Source organism: Rhincodon typus, chromosome 19, assembly GCF_021869965.1.
Source record: "Rhincodon typus isolate 14 chromosome 19, sRhiTyp1.1, whole genome shotgun sequence".
In the NCBI taxonomy this organism is placed as follows: domain Eukaryota; kingdom Metazoa; phylum Chordata; class Chondrichthyes; order Orectolobiformes; family Rhincodontidae; genus Rhincodon; species Rhincodon typus.
In genome coordinates, this window is record NC_063350.1 from 16,384,199 (window position 1) to 16,407,782 (window position 23,584).

General features: G+C 39.2%; 1 protein-coding gene across 1 annotated transcript in view; it reads left to right on the forward strand.

Annotated features, from left to right (window-relative positions):
• The first annotated feature begins 2,629 nt into the window (after positions 1 to 2,629).
• The window catches only part of osbpl2b (oxysterol binding protein-like 2b), a 27,634-nt gene continuing 6,679 nt past the window's right edge, over positions 2,630 to 23,584 (forward strand). The window contains exons 1-8 of the mRNA XM_048608364.1: positions 2,630 to 2,791; positions 8,412 to 8,559; positions 8,842 to 8,917; positions 10,628 to 10,762; positions 11,288 to 11,385; positions 13,110 to 13,292; positions 18,332 to 18,439; positions 23,413 to 23,502. Coding sequence (XP_048464321.1) covers positions 2,755 to 2,791; positions 8,412 to 8,559; positions 8,842 to 8,917; positions 10,628 to 10,762; positions 11,288 to 11,385; positions 13,110 to 13,292; positions 18,332 to 18,439; positions 23,413 to 23,502 — 875 coding nt within the window. The 5' untranslated portion in view covers positions 2,630 to 2,754. The remainder of the gene's footprint in view (positions 2,792 to 8,411; positions 8,560 to 8,841; positions 8,918 to 10,627; positions 10,763 to 11,287; positions 11,386 to 13,109; positions 13,293 to 18,331; positions 18,440 to 23,412; positions 23,503 to 23,584) is intronic.

Genomic DNA, 23,584 nt, shown 5'->3' on the forward strand with positions numbered 1-23,584 from the left:
AGTCTCACTTCTGTCATGAACAGATGCATTTGCAGCAGACAGATTGGTGAGGATGAGGTCAAGTATATTTTTCCTTGGTTCCTTCGCCACCTGCATCAAGCACAGTCTAGCAACTATGTCCTTTAGGACTTGACCAGCTCAATCAGTATTGCTGCTGCCAAGCCACTCTTGGTGGGGACATTGAAATTCCCACCCAGGCTACATTCTGCACCGTTGCCACCCTCGATGCTTCTAACAAGTGTTGTTTAACATGGAGTACTGATTCATGAGCTGAGCAAGGAGGACGATATGTGGTAATCAGCAGGGGATTTCTTTGTCCGTGGTAAACCTGATCCATGAGACTTCATGTGTCTGAAGTCAATGTTGAAGACTCCGGCAACTTCCATCTGACTATATGCCTCTGTGCTGACACCTCTACTGACCTTCCAGAGGGACAAGACCTATCCAGGGATGGTGATGGTGGAGTCTGGAATATTTTATAAGAGGTTATTCCATGAGTATGAATATGTCAGCCTGTTGCTAGACTAGTCTGAGAGACGGTACTCCCAATTTTGGCACTGGTCCCCAGATGTTAATGAGGAGAACTTTGCTAGTTTGATAGGTCTGTTTTAGCCATTGTTGCTTCCAGTGCCTAGGTCAATGCCAGGTGGATTATCTGGTTTAATTTATTTATTGAGACTTTGTAGTGACTGATACGTTGATTGATACTGGCTTGCTAGGCCATTTTAGAGGGCAGTTGAGTCAAGCACATCTAATTGTCATCGTTAGATTCGTGATTCCAGATATTATTATTGTTGTTATTTTTAACAGCTTTTTTTTAAACCATGTACCTACTGAATAACTGGATAAATAATCTCATGGTAGAAATAAAATAGATCTATTCTTGAATTTTGACTATGAACATTCTAGTTTTCCTTTTATGAAGATGTGTGCTTTTTTTTTGAGCTCAATGCACAATTGTATTTTAAAGCTTCATGGTGAAAAATCAAATGAGGGTTCACTTCAAATTAGAAGCTTACTGCAAGTATAATGGAACTTTCTGATGACACTGCAAGTGTTCTACTTGAAACAGACCGAAGACCTACCTTTTTCAGCTGAATGACCTTCCCTCCATCATAAGGTTAGAAGTGGGGATGTTCACCGACGATTGATTGCACAATATTCAGCACCATTTGTTACTCCTCGGATACTGAAGCAGTGCATGTCCAAATGCAACACGATCTGGACAGTATCCAGGCTTGGGCTGACAAGTGCCAAGTAACATTTGTGCCACACATGCCAGTCTATGACCATCACCAAAAAGAGACAATCTAACCACCGCCCCTTAACATTTAATGGTGTTACCAATACTGAATCCCACACTGTCGTCATCCTCAGGGTTATCAATGACCAGAAACTCAACTGGATTCACCACATAAACAGTGTCTACAAAAGCAAGCTAGAGGCTAGGATTACTGTGGCGAGTAAGACACCTCCTCAGTTTCCATAGCCTGTCCACCATCTAGAAGGCACAAGTCAGGAGTGTGATGGAATACTCCCCATTTGCCTGAATGGGTGCAGCCCCCAACAGCACTGAAGAAGCTTGACACCATCCAGGACAAAGCAGCCCACTCGATTGGCACTGCATCCACAAACGTCCAATCCCTCCACCACTGATGCTCAGTAGCAGCAGTGCATACTATCCATAAGATGCACTGCAGAAGTTCACCAAAGATCCTCACACAGCACTTTCCAAACCCATGACCACTTCCAGGTCGAAGGACAAGGGCAGCAGATATACGGGAACACCGCCACTTTCAAGTTCCCCTCCAAGCCACTCACCATCCTGATTTGGAAATATATTGCTGTTTTCTCACTGTCGCTGGGTCAAAAATCCTGGAATTCCCTCCCTAACGGGATGATAGGTCAACCCACAGCAGGTGGACTACAGCTGTTCAGGAAGGCAACTCACACCTACCTTCTCAAGGGCAACTAGAGATGAGCTACAAATACTGACCAGCCAGCAATGCCCACATCCCACAGAAATGAATAAATAAAAGTCCAGTTCCTAGTAAGCATGCACCAGTATCTAAACTCCTTCTATAGTTTCTATCAATTGTACTTTCAATCAGTCATAAGATGGCAGATGGGAAAATGGGGAAAAAATAGTACGTTTGTACAATAAGAGATGCTGTTTTGAGTTTGGAGTTGAGGAACATTTTTGAAACAATAGAGGAACTTTACTCTTCAATCTAGCTGGGTATCTGGTTGTTTTGACACTATAGCCTGAAATGGGAAAAGCTACATTCCCCAAGAATGTGTATTTCACATTGATCAATGCAAAACCTGTAGTTCTTCTCCCTAATTTTTCTTCATATCAAGAAGCGGTAGTAGGTGATTCATTATTAAAACTGGAGGAGTGGACAGTCACCACTTCTAACTCACCCTTTTAATAAAACTTCTATGCTAGACTAACATTCTGTAGTTGTACACCCAGCTTTTCAATCAATGTGCTTCATAATAATCTAAATTCTTGTAGTCCTTTCCAAGTGGAAATGGGAAAAATTTTAAAATTTTATGTCAATTTATTAATACTTACAGCTGATTAGTAGTCCTAACTTTAATTTGTAATGTGTCCTTTTTTTTTTTTAGGTAGTAGAACATCGAGACTCCCATAGAAAAACAGATTAAGGAACAGTACTGTCTAAAGAGAACAATGTACTAAAGTGCCTTCATTGGAAAAGAAACGAGTTTTAATTTGTTGTCAAAGGGAGGATGAATAGTGAGGAAGAGTTTTATGATGCCGTTACAGGCAAGTATCTGGAGTGTCATTTGACAATCTCATCCTGTACCTATTGATACTTGTTTTAAACATTACTTAATCAATGTTTGTCGTGAAGGAATGAAAGCCAAAGCTGCCAAAAGCTGTTTATGTTCTATTCCAGGTTATTGGGCAGTAGCTTACTGTTCCTTTTTTGAGATACTACCACAAGGCTCAGTTCCTTATTCCATCATTCTAATTATGAAGACAAATTCTAAAACAACTTCAGAAGCCTCCAAAAATGATATTAATACTAGAGTATTATTGATAGATACTTCTAATTATTTGAAGATACATCTGTCAGTAATTTGATTATGTATATAAAGAATCTCTAATTAGGGATAGGTGAGTGTACCTAAACTCTCATATAGTAAGAGAAAACCCTTTGGAAAATTATAGATGTATAATCCCTATGAGTGAAATCTCACATGCATGCGTCACTTTCTGGGAGATATTATGTTAGTGTAGAGTAGGTTACATATTTTCTAATATATGTAACCTGTTCCTAATTGGTTGATTCACTGAATTGTTATGGTGCAGAAGAAGACCATTTGGCATATTGTATCTCTGTCAGCTTTCGAGTGAGCACAGGGACTTGGTGCTGAGGGGAAAATATATTTGGTGCCTGTTACGCCTGAACATGGCTACTTCATGGGCCAAATTCAATATCTAACAGACTCCATTAATAAGGCATGAAAATAGAAGCTGCTGGAGAAACTCAGCAGATCTGGCAGCATCTTTGGAGAGAGAAAAACACTTAATATTTTGAGCGCCATATGGCTTCTTCAGAATAGAGCGACTGCTAAAGGTTATATCCGTCTCTGAAGATTAATATAAAACGAAGATGGTTACATCAGGATGGCGTCAGGGCCTTCCACTCCTTCCTGGAAAGAAGGCCTGACACATTCCATCCACCATCACTCTTTTTCTTACCTGGCTGAGCTTGTTCTCACTTTGAACAACTTCTCCTTTAACTCCTCTCGTTTTCTTCATGTGAAAGGTATGGCCGTATGGGCTCCAGTTTTGCCTGTCTCTTTGTGGCTAGCAGTCTTGTTCCAATCTTATTCTAGTCCCTCCACCCAAATCTTTCTCCAGTACATCGATGACATTATCAGTTATGCTTCCCTGACTTGTTTGGAATTGGAAATATTTAGTAATTTCACTTCCAGTTTCCATCCTGCCCTCATCTTCAGCTGATGTATCTCCGACTCCTCTCTTGTCTACATCTGGGGATATACACTACAAACCCACTGACTCCTGCAGTTATCCCAACTATAGTGGGAAGCCTTCAAAAATGAGATAGTGAGAGTCCAGAGGCAGTGTGTTCCTATTAGTGGGAAGGGTAAGACTACTTGGTGTAGGGAATAGGGAATGACTAGAGAAGTTGAGGCTCTGGTCAAGAAAAAGATGGAGGCAAATGGCAGGTATAGACTGGTGGGATCGAGTGAATCCCTTGGAGTATAAGGGCAGTTGGAATATATTTGAGGGAAATAAGAAGGGCAAAAATAGGACAAGAGATAGTTTTGACAAATAGGGTTAGGGAGAATCCAAAGATTCCACAAATACATTTAAGGGAAAAAGAGTAACCAGGGAGAGAATAGAGCTCCTTAAAGATCAACAAGGCTGTCTATGTATGGAATTGCAGGAGGTGAGTGAGATACTAAATGAGTATCTCGTGTCAGTATTTACTGTGGAGACAGATATGGAATCCAGAGAACTTGGAGAAGTGTCCATATTTACAGAGGTGGTGCTGGACACCTTACAACATGTAAAGGTGGAGAAATCCTCGGGACCTAATCAGTTGTATACCAGAACTTTGTGGGAAGCTAGGGAAGTGATTGCTGGGCCGTTTGCTGAGATATTTATATGATCGATAGTCACGAGTGAGGTGCAGGAAGACTGGAGGATGGCGAATGTGGTGCCATTATTTAAGGAGGTAGTAAGGAAAAGCCAGGGAACTACAGACTGGCGAGTCTAGTGTCAGTGGTGGGTAAGTTGTTGGAGGGAATTCTGAAGGACAGGATCTATATGTATTTCAGAAGGCAAGGACTGATTAGGGATAGTCAACATGGTTTTATGCATGGGACATAATGTCTCTTTAACCTGACTGAATGTTTTGAAGAAGTGACAAAGAAGATTGAAGGCAGAACAGTGGATGTTGTCTGTATGGACTTCAGCGAGGTGTTCAACAAGGTTCTGCATGGTAGACTGGTTACCAAGGTTAGATCACATGGAATCTGGAGGAGCTAGCCAATTGGATACAAAATTGGCTTGAAGGTAGGAAACAAAGGCTGGTGGTGGAGGGTCGTTTTTCAGACAGGAGGCCTGTGACCAGTAGGGTGTCGCAAGGGTTGGTGTTGGGTCTGTTGTTTTTGGTCATTTATGTAAATAATTTGGATGTGAATATAGGAGGAATGGTTAGTAAGTTTGAAGATGATGCCAAAATTGATGGTGTTGTGGACAGTGAAGAAGGTTATCTTGGAGTACAATGGCTCCTTGATCAAATAGGCCGATGGGCCAAAGAATGGCAGATGGAGTTTAATTTAGATAAATATGAGGTGTTGCATTTTGGTAAGGTGAATCAGGGCAGGACTTACTGGTTGGCTCCTGGGGAGTGTTGCTGAACAAAGACACCTTGGGGTGCAGGTTCATAGCTCCCTGAAGGTGGAGTCGCAAATTGACAGGGTAATGAAGATGACATTTGGTATACTTCCCTTTATTGGTCAGTGCATTGAGTATAGGCGTTGGGATGTCCATGTTGTGGCTGTATAGGACATTGGTGAGGCCACTTTTGGAATACTGCATTCAATTCTGGCCTCCCTGCTATAGGAAAGATGTTGTTAAACTTGAAAGGGTGCAGAAAAAATTCACAAGAATGTTGCTGGGGATGGAGGGTTTGAGCTATAGAGAGAGTCTCAATAAGCTGAGACTTTTTCCCCCTGTTGCTTTGGAGGCGGAGAGGTGACCTTTATACAGGTTTATAAAATCACGTGGGGCATGGATAGGATGAATAGCTAAGGCCTCGAATAGGGGAGTCCAAAACTACAGGGCATAGAATTAAGGTGAGAGGTGAAAGATATAAATGGAACCCGAGGGGCAACTATTTCACAGAGGGTTGTGCGTGTATGGAATAAGTTGCCGGATGAAGTAGTGAAGGCTGGTACAATTACAACACTTAAAAGACATCCGGATGAGTACATGAATAAGAAGGGTTTAGAGGGATATGGGTCAAATGCTGGCAAATGGGACTGGATTAATTTAGGATATCTGGTTGGTGTGGATGAGTTGGACCAATGGGTCTGTTTCTGTGCTGTATGACACTATACATCCTCAAACTCTGCTTCCTGTAAAGACTGTATTCTATTGTCCCTGGTTTCTCTATCTCTGTCGCATCGTTCTAATGATGCCACCTTCCCTGTTACCATGGATAACAATCCTTTATCTATGTCTGACCTATCTCCCGCACTTCTGCCCTCACTACTCCCTCTCCTGCCACAACAATGGGTCCTTAGTTACCACCCCACCAGTCTTCCCATAAAGATTGTAAAGTGGCTATTTCAGTCACCTCCAACGAGATGCCATGATCAGCACATATTCCTCTCCCCTCTCGTCAGCATTTCGAAGGGAACATTCCTTCTGGGACAATCTGGTACACTCCTCCTCCATTCCTAACATCTCTGCACACTCTCACAGTACCTTCCCTGGAATCCCAGAAGGTATAATACCTGCCAGTTTGCTCCTCTTTCTCACCATCCAAGGCTCCCGACATGCCTTCCAGGTGAAGCAGTGATTTACCTGTACTTCAATCAACCTAGTCTACTGCATTCACTGCTCATAATGTGATCTCTACATTGTGGAGATGAAATGTAGGCTGGGTGACTACTCTGCAGAACACCAACGTTCTGTCCTCAAAAATGACCCTGAGCTTCATTTGCCTGCCACTTCAACACACCACCGTGTTCCCACACCAGCATTTCTGTCATAGGCCTGCTGCAGTGCTCCAGCAAACCTCGGCGCAAGTTCTAAGAACAACGTCTCACTTTCCATTCTGCGGAAGGATCACTGGACCTGAAACGTTAACTCTGATTTCTCTCCATAGATGCTGCCAGACTTGTTGAGCTTTTCCAGCAACTTCTGTTTTTGTTTCTGAATTATGGCATCCGCAGTTTTTTTTGGTTTTTATTTCATTTTCCGCTGGGGGGACTCTGCGGCATCGATACTCAACATTAAGTTCAATGACTTTAGAGCCCAATTCTATCCTTCCACAACTTTTTCTTCCCCACCCCACACCCAGTCCAGTTCTGGCATGGGTTGCTTTTAGTACAGTCATCAATTCCCACATACTCTTATGCCCATTTCACATTATATGGGTTGCATTCAGCGCAGCTAACCCATTTTCTCACTCTTAGCTCTTAGTATCACTTACAGTATTTGGCTTTTCTTGTATCCTGGCCTGCTATCCATCATCTCCCTGTTTACTTATCTCTTTCATAACGCTGTCTCGCTCGGCTCCATGTCCACCTAACTGCTTACCTCTCTCCCTCCTACCCCACTTCAGCATTAGCATAAATACAGAAAACTTTTTATTAACTGGCACCTTTGGGACCAGGAGTGTGCCGTTTGATGAAATGTTATGATTGATTAAGTGGACCTCTTGATCAATGTAAAAATACATACTGAATAGTAGAAATGTAATAAACTTTTATTTACAGCATAAGTCACTGAAATAATAATACAACTTTGCCTTTAATAAAACTTACCGGCAGAGAACCATCTCAGTCACTCTTTACTGCCTACTAAGACATCGTGGAGATTGCAAAAATGAAGTCAACATCTGGTAGTTCAGGTATATAATTTTGCTGGTTTAGTGAGTATGCCAGTTCATAAGATGCCAGTTAAAACAAAGTTTGCTGTACCATGTTACAGTTCTGATGAAGAGTCACCAGACTTGAAACGTTAACTTTACTTTCTTCCCACAGATGCAGCCAGACCTGCTGAATTTCTCCCGGCATTTTCTGTTTTCGTTTCTGATTTCTACTATTCACATTTCCTTCAATTAATAAGGCAGTCATGTTGAATAATTCTTCTGCCTTCGCTAATAATTTTTGCATTTATTTTCAAAGCAAGATGTCAGTTTTGGGAAGTTTAATTCTGCAAGGTCAAGATCAATGTGTACAAATGATATTTCTATAATTCTTCATAGTAATGTAATCTATATATAAGTAAAGCAAATGGCCAAGTCAAGTAATTACCTAGCTTTTTTTTGATATGGGATTCCTTATTTGTTTATTTCAATTTATTTTGTACATTTAAATTATTTCCTTCAAAGACAGATGTTTTTTGTTATCTTACAATCATTGAATGTTTTGAAATTGTTTTGCCATGTTAGCTACCTCTGTCAAAAAGGAAGAAAGAAACTGACTGCCTGATACTTGATGCAAAATTTGTAGAAAACGAGAGAGAAAGTTAGTTATTTTCCTTATTGGATATGGTTACCTAATGTTAACAGAAGACATAGAACATGGATTGCATTTTCATATTCATTTGATAATTTTGATAAAGCCCAGCTTATAAAATAAATCAGAATTCATTATGTGTGTTATTACTCTAGGGTTTGAATCAGATGATTCTGAAACCAGAATGGATCCAATGGTGTCAGATGATTCATTGAGTTTGTTCAGTAAAAGTGAAAGCAGTGCATCTGAACAAAATGTTCACAACAGAGAACCAACCCAAGAAAATGGAATTAAGAAACATAGGTGAGTTCAACTGATTGGTTTACAAAATTTGCATAATATGTGACCTAATTGAATAACATTAGGTCAAACTTTAAAAATGGGAAATAAAGATGGATCTGATCAGTTAGGTGGAATAGCATTTTTCTTATTCCAATAGTATAATAATTTTTTCTGGCACGATTCATTTTTGCAGTATTTTAGAATTCTGTAATAAAGAAGAATTATTGCGTTATAGCATGTTTTAACCCTGTGAGTCCTTCAAGATGCATCTGTCTACTGTTTTCTTTTTTGTTTTTGTTACAGAACTTCTTTACCAGCTCCAATGTTTAGTAGAAATCAATTAAGTTTGTGGAGTATTTTAAAGAAATGCATTGGACTGGTAAGTATATATTAATTGGCTGATTCAAAGCAACTTTAGACTTGAAACTGAATGTTGTTTTTCATTATGGTACTGACAGTGATATTCCTAACCTTTTATATTTACCCCTGATTTGTTGTTGACATAAGTTTTGGGTTTTGTCATTGAACGAACCAGTTACACACTTTGTAAGTTTTAACAATTTGTCAGTGTTTGATCACACTTTCCATTTCTAAACTGTCCAGCTGAAGATGACCATGTACTTGCTTTCTTCTTCTATTATGTAATCAGTCATAGCTGAAGTATCTTCAGCAATGGCTTCTCTACAGTTCCAGACCTTAACTTCCTGAAGACCTCCAAAACTTTTATCATTGACTGCTCCCCCTTCCTCACCTACTTGCAACTGCTTGATGTTTTTGTCCAGTGTAGGTGTTAGCTAGGTCTATCACTCTTTCAATTCTTCCATTGCTTCTGTGTGTCAGCTACTTGCCCAATATCTAGAATGAAGCACTTTTTCCTCCAGTTAAATTTTGGGAAAACTGCCCTACTCTGGCCAATGTTTCTAGTATGTTTTTGCCACTTCCACACTTTGACTATTCCAACATTCCTGACTGGCCTTCTATCGTTCACCCTCTAAAATGTCAGATGACCCAAACTCTACTGTCACTTAATGAGCAGTCATTCTGTTCGCTCATCGTCCCATTTCTTGTTGACTTATGTTGGCCTCCAGGCTTCCAATCTAAATTTCTCCATTTCATGTTCAAACTCACTTAATGACTTCACCTCCCCATGTTTCTGGAACCTCTCTCCGTATTACAATACCCTGAAAATTACGCTGCTTCTGCATGCCCTCACTCGATTAAACACATGGTCATGATAGCTATGTTTGTTCTAAACTCTGAACGTCTGTCTCCAAATCTATGCACATCTATCTCTTAAGGCCGTTCTTAAAGCCAACGTATCTTCCCAAAGTTTTGTTACTACTTTAGCTCAGGTTCAGTTTTACTTGTAAAATCTCTGTGCAATACCTTAGGATATATTAATACATTAAAAGTGCAATACAAGTATAAGTATAAGATGTTGACACTTGAAAATACGGATAGAAACCAAAAAAGGCAGAAAAGAGGAGTGTCCTTTTTCTGCTGCATACTTTTGATAGCTTTTCTTTTAAAAAGAAAAAAAAATTCTTTTGCCTTTAGTTAAACAGTGCTAGGAAAACGCTCTTAAAGTTGTTCATTGGAGCAGGATTTTCCTGCAGGCTTTGAAGCTTTGATGTTCAAATGAGGCTCCTGAGCCAGCCCTTGCTGCCAGTGAAACTAGCACAGAGATATTCTTGAAGCAGCATCCGGATTGATTATTTTTGAAATTGACTGCTAGATTAGGCTCAAGCAGAAGGCCAGGTACTCTAGAGTCCTCTCTGTTAAGAGAAGCCTCATGGTTGCACCCCCAAAGGGAAATTAAGTTTAGGTCATCGGAATGAGGGAAGCCCTTGGGCCCTAAAAATTGGAGGGGGATATCCTTCTGGATTGCTTCACAGAACCCTCTTCGGGTGCTGAAACCTCCTGCATTAGACGCTAGCACCTTCTGTACCATGTTGAGTGTTCACCTCCACCAGCAAAATAACTCCCAATCAGTCCTCGATTATATAAATTGACTGCCTATCTCCGTGGTGCAGGTAGCTAGCTTGTTATGTATTATAAAAATTGACTGTCTTCATTTTTTGTCTTTTAGGAATTGTCAAAAATTACTATGCCCATTATATTCAATGAACCTTTGAGCTTTCTGCAACGAATTACAGAATACATGGAACATACGTATCTCATCCACAAAGCTTCTATGCTTTCTGATTCAATAGAAAGATTACAGGTAGGTGTGTTTTGATGGTTCCAGCTGAAAATATATTTGTTTTCTACCTTTCATAGTGGATCTGGTCGAGAATTGAAATAATGTTGTGTCAAGTGTGAAGGCTAAAAGCTATAAGTGAAACCATTAGTAATGGTGAAGGGTGTGAGAAATTTGAGATTAAATATATTTAATCTGGTTTTAATTTGATTTGAGTCATGAACCAAAATTGTTAGACTCTGCCAGTTTGATATGCAAATAAAGTTGCTGAATTTGCAACATTCCAAATATTCCAAAGAGATGTCAGATGCAGCAAAATTAAAGTGATCTCTGATGCTTGCCTAAATACTACATAGGGATAAATGCAGGGAAATTGGCCCTTTTTCAATTGACTCCATTGCAGCAATGTTAAACAAATGTTTGTGGCATTTGGCAAACTTGTAGTTTTAACCCGTTAGCTTTAGAAGGAGCTTAAATGAGCTGATAGCTACATTTCTGTAGGTATCACTTTAAACTTCAAAGTCTTTCTTTTTTATATTTCTTGCATAGACTGTAGCTGCATTTGCAGTTTCTGCTGTCGCATCACAGTGGGAAAGGACTGGAAAGCCGTTCAACCCACTACTGGGTGAAACCTATGAACTTAGAAGGTGAGAGAGAAATTGCAAGGTTCCAAATAAATAACATCTATCAGTACTAGTTACATTGGTTCCCATAAAACAGAGCCAAAGTAGGGATCGCGAGCTCTAATATTGCAGTGGCCATTGTAGAACTGAATTATAATAGCTGTGTTCCCGTTCTAATAAGCCCCTGCTCTTGGAGAAGGGCTGTGGCAATTTTCAAAATAGAATCACAATTGGAAAATGTTTGAGAAGATGTGTAATTGCTTCAAATCTGGAATTGCTGTAAATGTAATAACTTTATAGCTGCAGAACCCAAATGCAAGAAGTTGGCTAATGAAAGTTTGTTGGTGTTCCCCTTTAGAAATAATGGCAGGTGTAAATTCCTTTGATAGAAATGTTAATAGTAAATCTTTTCAGAATAATGTGGAACTTTGGGGGCGGGGGGAAGAAAAAAAAATGTTGGTTTTTACCAGGACATTTACTACTGAATGCAGTTATTTTACTTAAAATCGTTGTTCATTAATGGAGTAAATGCTTGACCATATTTCCTGTGGTTCTCTGTCCTCTGCCCCCTCCCCTCATCCTATCTCTCTGTCTGTCTCTCCCTCGTGCGCTCTCTCTCTCTCTCTCTCTCTCTCTCCCCCTCTCTCTATCAGCACATCTTGTGGCTAAAAGTGCAGATTCAATAAACAGCTTGGCTCCAGATAGTTTGTGATACAATTTGAATCCGATAGGAAAAAGTGTGTAGGTGATGTCTGGCTTCTGCTGAAATTGTCCACTTTTGTAGAAAAGTGTTGAAGTTGGATGAGATTTGAATTTTGCTTGAGTATGAGACATGCTGACCGAATTCATTTTTTTATTTTTGAATTGTATTGTGCTAACAGTTTGTCTATTTGCAAGTTGATGTTTGTAGTGACTAACTGTGAAGTTTTTTTAAAATTTACTTGTGGGACATAGGCGTCACTGGCTAGCCAGCATTTATTGCCCGTGCCTGGAAATGAGACGGCCTTGAGAAGGTGGTGATGAGCTGCCTTTGTGAACCACTGCAGTTCACATGTTATAGGTTGCTGTACCGTCGGGAAGGAATTCTAGGATTTTGATTCAGCGTCAGTGAAGGAACAGCAATATGTTTCCGTGTCAGTCAAGTCAGTGGCTTGAAGGGGAACTTGCAAGTGTTCTTGTACATCTTCTGTCATTGTCTTTCTGGATGAAAGCAGTGAGTTTGGAAGTTGCTGTCTAAGGATCTTTGGTGAATTTCTGCATTGCTGCTTTTGGATAGTAGCAACAGTGTGTGCTGAACGACAATGGTGGAGAGAGTAGTTGCTAGTGGACGTGGTACCAGTCAAATGGGCTGCATTTTTCTGGATGGTGTTAAGATGCTTGAGTGTTGTTGGCACTGCCCCTTTCCAGGCAATTGGAGAATATTTCATCACACACCCGACTTGTGCCTTGTAGATGGTGGACAGGCTTTCGGAAGTCGGGAGGTAAATTATTCACCACAGTATTCTAGCCTCTGACCTGCTGTCACAGCCACTGTGTTTACGTGGTGAGTCCAGTTGAGTTTCTGAGTTTTGAGGTGTCTTATCTTATGCAGTTTAGTTGTGTAGCAACTGAACAATCTTTTTAAAAAACTGGTGATTTAGCTCCTATTTAAAGATATACTAAATTTAAACCATTTGGAAAATTTCCAGAATTAAGCTGGTGAAAGTGAAATGTTTATACCTTAATTGTTTTGCTTTCTTTTTTGGTAGGAATGATCTGGGATTTAGGCTTATTTCTGAGCAGGTTAGCCATCACCCACCAATCAGTGCATTTTATTCAGAAGGCGTAAATAAGGATTTCGTTTTCCATGGTTCTATCTATCCAAAGCTTAAATTTTGGGGAAAGAGTGTCGAAGCAGAACCACGTGGAACTATCACACTAGAACTTAACAAGTAAGTATGTTTATAATTTTGAGTATGGAAATCTTTGTTTACTTTTCATCTCAACACAAGTTTTTAATTATTGAATGAGATATCTGTAGTTTAAATAGAAGAAAACATAATATTATTTGTGAAAAGGATGATTAACATTTCATAAGGATTACCTGAAAATTCTAACTTAGCATATTAACTGTAAATCTCTTTGTTAAAATCACCCTATTAAATCAGTTGTTACAATGAAGATGTTAATATTGTAGCTTACATTTGGATAAGTTATCATTCTGTAACTTGGAGTAGTTATTTTGTATGATTATAATTACTAGTTGTTTAGAGAAGACTATTCTCCCTCATCTTGGGGAAGATGGACTATACTGATCCATCTACACTATCTTCAAAATCTTCAGTTAGACTCTTTACTCGACTATTAGATCTATCTTGTTTCTTCCTGAACAAAAATTGATCCAGCTATGTGCAGAATGTGTTTTGTTTACAAATAAGCATTGTATATGTCATTCAGACCAATATTTCTCAATATTTGGGGCAGCATGGTGGCTCAATGGTTAGCACTGATGCCTCAGTGCCAGGAACCCAGGTTCGATTCCACCCTCGGGTGACTGTCTGTCTGTGTGGTGTTTGCATGTTCTCCCCATGTCTGCATGAGATTTCCTTTGGGTGCTCTGGTTTCCTCCCAGAGTCCAAAGATGTGCCGGTTAGGTAGATTGGCCATTCTATATTGCCTATAGCGTCCAGGATTGTGCAGGCTAGGTGGATCAGCCATGGGAAATGATGGGTTACAGGGATGGGGTAGGGGTGTGGGGCTGGGTGGGATGCTGTTCAGAGGATTGGTGTGGATTTGATGGACTGAATGGCCTGCTTCCACACTGTAGGGAATCTATGATCTGTGATTTTGTTGTATTTAAATTGTATTTGTAGCACTGAAACAGATAATTAGGCAGAACTTGCCTGTGCTGTTGTTTAAGTGCCTGTGATCCTCCTCCCAGCCTTCTCTTAGTTCAGTCAACTTATCCTTTTATTCCTTTTCCCCCTTGTGTTTTTCTAACTTCCCCTTGAATGAATCTATACTTCTTTCGGTACTGTATTTTACATTCTAATCACTCTGTTAAAAGAAAAGCTATTCTTGAATTTATTTGTGAGCATTTAAGACTCCTTTTTGTTGTCTAGTCTGCAAATGGAAGCATCATTACATCTACCATCATTAAATTATTTCATAATCGTAAACTCTATTTGGCCCCAGCTTGTTCATCATTCCTAGGAAGGAGGCATTGTTGGGCCTGAGTTGGGACAAGTGGATCACCAGTGTGTGGGGGAACATGTGGGTAAGAGTGATCATTATATGATGAGGTTTAGATTAAATGGTTTCTTGTTCTTCTCTGTTACTGAAATATAAATTTGAAGAGGGCTAACTTCAATAGAATAAAGTTTTTTTTTTTTAAGAAATACTAAGGAATAGATGTTTCAGTCACACACAAACATGGAAAAAATTTAGAAGAATTGTAGTCCAAGGTTTATTGGATGACGAGGAGATATAAAATCTGATGAAGCAAAAATTAAACAGGGTACATAAAGGACTTCAGGTGAATTTTTCAATCAGGCCAAATACAATAAATTGAGAGAAGTAACGAGTCACAGAGTCATGAAGCACGGAATCAGACCCTTCAGTCCAACCGGTCCATGGCAACCATAATCACAAATTAAACTGGTCCACCTACCTGTGCTTGGTCCATATCCCTGCAAACCCTTCCTATTCATGTACCTGTCCAAATGTTTTTTAAACATTTGTAACTGTACCCATATCCACCAATGGGGCAGCACGGTGGTTAGCACTGCTGCCTCACAGCACCAGGGACCCAGATTCAATTCCATCCTTGGGCGACTGTCTGTGTGGAGTTTGCACATTCTCCCTGTGTCTATGTGGGTTTCCTCTGGGTGCTCTGGTTTCCTCCCAAAGTCCAAAGATGTCCAAGCAAGGTGGATTGTCCATGCTAAATTGCCCCATAGTGTTCAGTGATGTGTAGATTAGGTGGGTTATAGGGTCTGGGTGTGAAGGCCAGTGTGGACTTGTTGGGCTGAAGGGTCTGTTTCCACACTGTAGGGATCAATGATCGACTTCCTGTGGAAGTTAATTCCACACACGAACCACTCTGTGTGTGTTTTAAAAAAAAAAGTTGGCCCTCATGTCCATTTTAAATCTTTCTCCTCTCACTTTAAAAATATGTCCCCTAGTCTTGAAATCCCTCACCGTAGGAAAAAGACACCTGCCATTCACCTTATCTATATCCCTCGTGATCTTAACCTCAATAAGGTCACCCCTCAACTTTCTAAGCTCCAGTGAAAGAATGTCCCAGCCTGTCTAACCTCTCCCTATAATTCAAACCTTCCATTCCTGTTAACATCCTGGTAAATCTTTTCTGAACCCTCTTCAGCTTGATAATATCGTTCTTATAACAGAATGATCAGAACTGGACACAGTACTCCAGAAGAGGTCTCACCAATGTCCTCTACAACCTCAACATGATGCCCCAACTCCTGTATTCAAAAGTCTGCGCAATGAAGGCATGTTAAATACCTTCTTAACCACCCCGCCTACATGTGATGCAAACATCAAAGAATTACATACCTGGACTTCTAGGTGTCTTTGTTCAACAACTATAAGACTGGCAAAAATGATTGAGAAAGGAATGGGAGTTAACATAAAAGGGAAGCCAGAAATTTTCTACAATGTGGAAATAGTATGCAGGAATAAAGAAGCAGAATCAGAGGCAAAGAAGCTGATAACCTTTTTTAGAGGTTCACTGCAAGGCTGGAATTTATAATAAGTTCTGATGATTTACAAAAGGAGTAGATGCTAACAAAATATTGATTGAAGTGGAGATGATTGAGGTAATGTATCAATGAAAATTGATAAGCAAGATATATTGAAGGCTATGCTTAAGAGGGTCCAAATGGCACGCTTCCCAGGTTGCTAAAGGAGTAGGGTGAAGTTAACAAAAGGGCTTCCCATAATATTTCAGTTTTCCCTGTGTATGGAGAAGTTGCCAAAATATTGGAGATTAGCAAATGTGACACCATATTCAAGGTAGACTGTAAGTACATTCCTCAAGATATCACAAGATAGTCAGTTTAATACTTGTGGTAATGTTTTAGAAACAATAATTTTGAAAAAAATCGAAACCAGTCTAGATTTGCAAAAGGCAGATCCCACTTTACTAGTTTGATTGATTATATTTTTTTGAAATGAAGAGAAGGTAATAAATTTCGGGTATATAGATTTTTAAGGAAACCTTTTGATAATGTACCATATGAAAGGCTGGTTAATAAAAATGGCTAGTATCAGCTTGGACAAGAAAACTGATTTCAGGACATAAATCAGTAGGACATGGTAAATAATTGTTTTTCCAAACAGGACGATGGTCAACAATGGTGTTCTTCAACATTCAGTTCCAGGATTATTGTTTATTTTTTTAAAATAACCTGAATATTGGCACATAGAGGAAGGTTTCAAAATTTGCTGTTGGTACATAATTTGGATGTCTGGCAAATGGGAAGGATGATACCAATGTCTGCAACAGGATATAAAGTGCCTGCCCACTCTGCTAGCCTGTTGGCAGATGGAATTTAAAACAGAAAAGTATGGGGCAATAACTTTTGGCAGAAGAGGCCGGGAGAGGCATTATAGACTTAATGGCCCAGTTCTAAAGGTTATGAGGACTTGACGGTTCATGACTGTGGATCTTTAAAGGTAACAAAGCACATTGAAAAGTCAGTAAAACATATGGCATTTTGAACCTGGCAAATAGAGGTGATGATTATAAAAGCAAGGAAATTAGGCTCAAACGTTAGTAAGTCTTGGTTAAGTTACAACTCCAGTATTCTATCCAGTCTAGCCACTTCACAAAAGATTTACCAGAACAAGTCCAGCAATGATAGATTTTAGCTGCAAGGTTAGGTGGGAGAAGCGGAGGTTGTTCTCCTTAGAACAAAAAAATTAAAGGAAAATTTGCTTGAAGATATACAAGATTATAACATGTTTATATAAATTAGAGAAAGATGTTAACCTTTGCTGATTTTACAAGGTCCAGGGGATGTGAGGAGGGACATTTTTTTTTAATGCAACTAATGATAATGACCTGCAGTTGTCTGCCTGGTAGAAGCAGTGACGATCAATGATTTTAAAAGGAAATTGAATGGGAACTTGAAGGATGTAAATATGCAAGATTCCAAGCAGATGGGGTGGGGGTGGGGGTGTGTTTCTAATAAATGGGACTGACTGGATTGCTGCTCAGGGAGCCTGTGTGAACTTGTTCTGGTGGATGTCCTCATTCTGTCCATAATTCCAGATTGGGCTAAATTTTACCAGCCCACTGGAATTGGAACCTGGCCACCCACTGACCAGACACAGGCACCAAATATTCAAGTTGATGGACCAATTAACACCCATTTAAAATGTTATTTGGTATTTCTTCAGTATGCTGCTGACGCATGAAAGAAATCTCCTTACCTGGCCTTCGTGTTTAATGTACCTTTTCCTCCTTCCTGCAGTTTCAGCTGCAGCTACCACTATCAGTGGCACTACTAAAATTCTGGTTCTCTAATGGGGTGTCCTGATTAATCAGTGCCCGCTGTTAAAAATCCACCCCCCTCCCAAAAGAAAGAACTCTCGCCCCAAGTTTCAAAAAAGAAGACAGGTGGCAGAACAACATGGCTTTTTGCAAAATCTAGCCCTTTCACTATTAAAATTTGCAGGGTTTTATTTCAAGGTCACGAACTGCAGAATTCTGAGAAATGGTAAATTCACCTCAACTGTAAATATAGAAACACTTGTTATTTTTATTTTAAGTTTAATCCTGTATTAAGGGGTTGATGTGATGTTACCATGTGGAATGAGTACAGGTGGAGGAATGACCTACGTATATTTTGTTCGAATAAAGGCCTTTGCCAGGAGTAAGTTGTATATATTGCATGTTCTTCAGTTATTGCATTGAACAGTTTTTGAAACAAGTTGTTGAAATTGGTTATTTTGCTTTTTTCAGACACAATGAGGCCTACAGTTGGACAAATCCTTCATGTTGTGTACATAATGTTATAATTGGCAAACTATGGATAGAACAATATGGAACAGTAGAAATTGTGAATCATAGGTAAGCTTGGCTTAAAGAATAAGTAAGAAAAACAGAACTACAAGTAAATTAAAAAAAATTGTTCGGCATGTCAGGCAGCATCTGTGGAGAAACAGTCTTTCAGATTGTTAATGTTCATGGACCTGATGTGTTAACCATGTCTGTCCAGAAATGCTGCTTGACCTCCTGAATATTTCCAGTATTTTTTTTACTTTTGTTTGGCTTATACAATGTCTGTATGAATTATCATGATATAGTTAATGATACATGAATGATACAATTATAAAAATACTAAAAGAATGTAACCTGTGTTGTCATAGACTTGTACAGATAATTTTAAATGTTAAACATAAGAATGCCCAGTGACCAGGAAATTGTAGACATGGCAATATTCTTAGATTTAAACAGCAAATGAGTCTTGCTGTTATGAGTACTCATTTAAAGAAATGTTTCTGACTAAATGCTGGTCTTGTCTGACTCTGTTCTTACCTCTATTATTTTGTTGTCAAATCTGCTGTTGAGTTTCTCATGTCATTCGTAACCTGCGTAAATAATAGGTTCAAATATTTGTGTCTGAACTATTGGCTAGATGAATCAGCCTTAGTTAATTCCTTGTTCTTGAGACTTCCTACCATAATCTGAATTCATTATTAAAACCTTCACGTAGAGATTAAATAATCTTGAGTTATGTGCTACCTACCTTTCTGTCTCAATTTTTTTGCATGTGTATCAATTAGATCATGCATTAATATAACCATAAATGTATAATTTATAATATAAATGTAACCATAGTAGCCCAAGCCAAACATAGACACACGCAGGAATTCCTGGAGGCGTGTTCTCCACCCATACTTCAATCAACAAGCATATAGAATTGGATCCATATACAAACCCACACAGATCAAAACCGGAAATGACACTACTCACCATAACGGATCAGACAGTATAACTTCCAAGTGGAGTGGAATAACATCACTTCATCGGAGGCTCCACTGATGGTGTCGCCTAGATTGGTGACGAAATGTCTGAACGAGAACAAGCCAACTCGATGAGCGAGTCAACAACCTCACCCACAACCCGAGCTACAGATCTTTGCCAAAACTTTAAATGTGTTTTTATATGCATTTAAAACTGAATTCCAAATACTATAAATCTGTCATGGAACCTTGGGCATTTGGTCATGAATCTCCCATCTAAGATAGATGTTTGCTTTCGACTGAATCTGTGTGTGTGAATTATCACGCTCGTAAAAATAAATAGTGCTTTATTGTAATTGTGATTTAAGCCAGGATTTATATAGAATGCATAGAATCATATCATACTTTGTCGTGCAGGAGGAAACTATTTTATCCCCTCTGAAAGATCTATCAATTAACTATGCACCCCTGTTCCTAACACTATAGGCCTGCAGTTTTTTCTTTATAATTATTACTTCCACGCCCTTTCATGCAATGTATTCTGGCTCATAACATGACTGGTTTGCCAGTCACTATTGCCAATCAGTAATTATTCTCGAAGGTGGTGAACTGCTTTTATGAACCTCAGCTGTCCATCTGTTGTAGCTACACCCACAGCGCTGTTAGGACGGGAGTTTCAGGTTTTTGCCTAGCAGTAGTGTAGAGCTGCCAAAATAATGCAAAGTCAGGATGGTTTATGACTTGAAGGAAAAAGGAATCATTTGATACATATCAAAACAATATTAGCAGTAGAAATCAGGAAGAGTATCTCAAATGCAGGAGAGAGGCTACGGCTGGAATAAGGAAGGCTAAGAGGAACAAACAGGGTAAGCTGCTCGTGAAGAAAAGGATATAGCAGAAGTACTATATGAATATTTTGCTTCTGTCTTTACCAAATTAGGAGATGGTGACAGTGGCCTATTTGAAAACATGGGTTTTGAGCAAATGAACAATATGTGATAGATAAAGAAGAGTTGTAAATAAAGGCTGGCAGCTCTCCAGGTAGAGAAGTTGCCAGGCCTAGATGGGATGTATCCTAGATTGATGAGAGTTAATGAGCAAATTGCGGAACTGTTGAGAGAAATTTTCCAGACCTGTCTGAACAAAATATTAATCCCAGGGGACTGGTGGATTGCAAATGTGACACCATTGCTTAAAAAAGGGACAAAGGATAACCCAGGAAACTGCAGACACATCAGCTTTTCATCCATAGTGGGAAGATTGATGGAGGCCATAATATAGGATAAGGTGAATTATAAGGAGAAAATTAAGTTAATACTAGGCAGTCAACATGGCTTTGTCAAGAGCAGATCATGTCTGACACATTTAATTGAGTTCTCTGATGAGGTGACACAGGCAGTGGATGAGGCTAGTGCTGTGGATGTTGTACATTTTGGACTTTCGGAAAACATTTGATACAGTGCTGTGTGGCGGGTTGGTTAGCAAATTAGAAATATTTGGAATTGATGGCTCCTTGGCAGAATGGATTAGAAGTTATCTAAAAGATGGGAAATGGACGATAGGTATTGATGGGTATTTGACAAATTGGAGGTGAGTTGAACGTGGTGATCCCCAGGGATGGGTGTTGGAACTCTTGCTTTTTCTGATTTATATAAATGATTTAGAAATGGGTATTGAGGGCAAAATTTATAAATCTGCAGATAATACTAAGCTAGGGGGAATAGTGACTTGTGAAGATGCTGAGCAACTTCAGAGGGGCATTGACAAGTTGGCCAAATGGGTAGACACCTGGCAAATGAATTTCAATGCAGAGAAATGTGAGGTAATGCATTTTGGTAGAAGAAACATGGAGAGACCAATACATGCTCAATGATACAACTTTGAAGGGAGCAGAGGAGCAGAGGAACCTTGGGGTTCTTGTACATGATTCTCTGCAGGTGGCCAAGCAGGTTGAAACAGTTGTTAAGGTTTATAGGATCCTTTGGTTTATATATAGAGGCATAGAGTACAAAAACAAGGACATGGTGCTACATCCCTACAAATCATTGGTCAGTCCACATTTGGCATATTGTGTTTAGTTCTGGGCACCCTATTTAGGGAAGGATGTTAAAGCTCTGGAAAGAGTTCAAAGGAGACTTTCTAGAATGATACCAGGAATGAAGGATTTTAGATATAGAGAAAGATTAGGTATATTCTTTTTGAAGCAGACAAGATTAAGTGACATTAAGGTGTTCAAAATTATTAACAATTTTGACAGGGTAAAGGAGGATATTCTGTTTCCACTAGTTGATATGTTCGTAACCAGGGGTCACAATTTCAAGATTGTCAGAAGCAGAGCTAGGAGTGAGATGAGAAACTTATTTAGCCAGATTTATTAGGATTTGGAATGTGCCATCTTGGAGAGTGAAGGAAGTGGATTACATAGGAGGTTTGAGAAAAGACCTGGGTATATATTTGCAAGTGATGAGATTAGAGGGCTGTGGAGGTAGGGCTGGAGAATAAGGTTAGCTGGGTACCTCTTTTGGGAGCTAAAACAGACATGATGATGGTTCGGATTGCTTCCTGTATTGTTAATGTCTTTGATTCTTTGATAAAGGTATGGAAATAACTTCTGTCACAGCAGATGCGGGGACATCTATTAGAAGGGGAGCAGTCAACACAGAACTGAGGGTGCTGTAATTAAATGCATGCAGTATATGAAACAAGGTCAATGAGATTTTGGTACAGATTGAAATTGGCAGGTGAGATGTTGTGGATATCACAGATGTGGCTCCATGGGGTTTATGGTGGGAACTAAATATCCAAGTATATGAAAGGACAGGCAGATGGTGGGGGGGGAGGGGAGTTGCCTTATTAGTAAGAAATTTAAATTAAATTCCTCAGCAAGAAGTGATATAGAGTTGGAGGACGAAGAATCTGTGTGGGTAGAGTTGAGGAACCACAAAGGGAAAAGAGAAGGAAAAAGATTCTACTACTTTTGATTTTTCTCAGCCACAAATCTTTCTCACTAATAGCATTATGCCATCCACTAGTATTAGGGCTACCCTCCTCCTTTTTCCATTGTGTTTGTCTTTTCAAAGTATTATGTTCTCTGGAATAGTTACTTCCAAACCTCAGTCATCTTGTAACCATGCCTTTGTAATGGTGATTAGACCTAAACCGTGGGACTATATTTGTGCCACATTTTCATCTATCTTTATTTGATGATCTGTGTATTTAGATGGTGTAGCACCCAATTTAATTTGTTTTTAACTATTCCCTGCATGAATGTTACTCTTTGAACTATTACCATTAAATTCCCTGACCCTTCTTGTTTCATTCAGCTTGTTTTTACCCACATACTTTTGCCTCAAATGTTGTCTTTTGGACTTCTAAATCTCTCTTTACCTGTGACTTTTTCACCCTCTGTTAATTTAAAGTATGTTTCCATATTTTTGACTATATTTGCTGAAGCACTTATCTGGTCACATCATCCCAGTGGCTCTTTCCCTTTCCTGACATCAGGCCATTAATAAGCTGAGTTAAATTTGGGGTGCTTTCATTACTGGTGGGAATTCTCTGTGTGACATCTTTGAGGTACAGACTTGGCACTTCAGTATATCACCTAATTTTTGCCTCTTCTGTTCTGTTGTATTCCTGGACTCTGTTCTGAGTATCAAAGCAGTTTGAATCTTTGCATTAAACCTAACTATTCTAGCTTAGAGTCACTTATGTTTGCAAGGGAAATTTTTTCTAGACTGATCCATGAATCTTTAATGTGAATCTAGTCTAGTATTCTGGGAAGGTTCAAAATATGTACTTGCTGATGGTTATGTGTTCATAGATAAAAGATGAAAATACATTTGCTAGAATTCTATATTTGAATTTTAATTTACAAATGCTGTTGGATTTAGGATAATTCTTCTAACTCCATGCTCATATTGGGAACAACATAGCATTTGAATAATGTAGGATAAGTAGATGTTAATTTTATATCTGTACTACAATGCTGAATTGAATGAAATTTCCTTCAAGGCAGTGTAGCAGTTTTGAGTCCTTTCACACTCCTGTTTTATGACCTCTTTATTCTTTTTGCAGTACCGGTGAAAAATGTTTGCTGCATTTCAAACCATGTGGGCTTTTTGGAAAGGAACTGCACAGAGTTGAAGGATACATTCAAGACAAAAGGTTTGAAGGATTTTTTTTTTTCCCCACAATTCATGAAATGTGGGCATTGCTGGTGGGGCTAACATTTATTGTCACAACAACA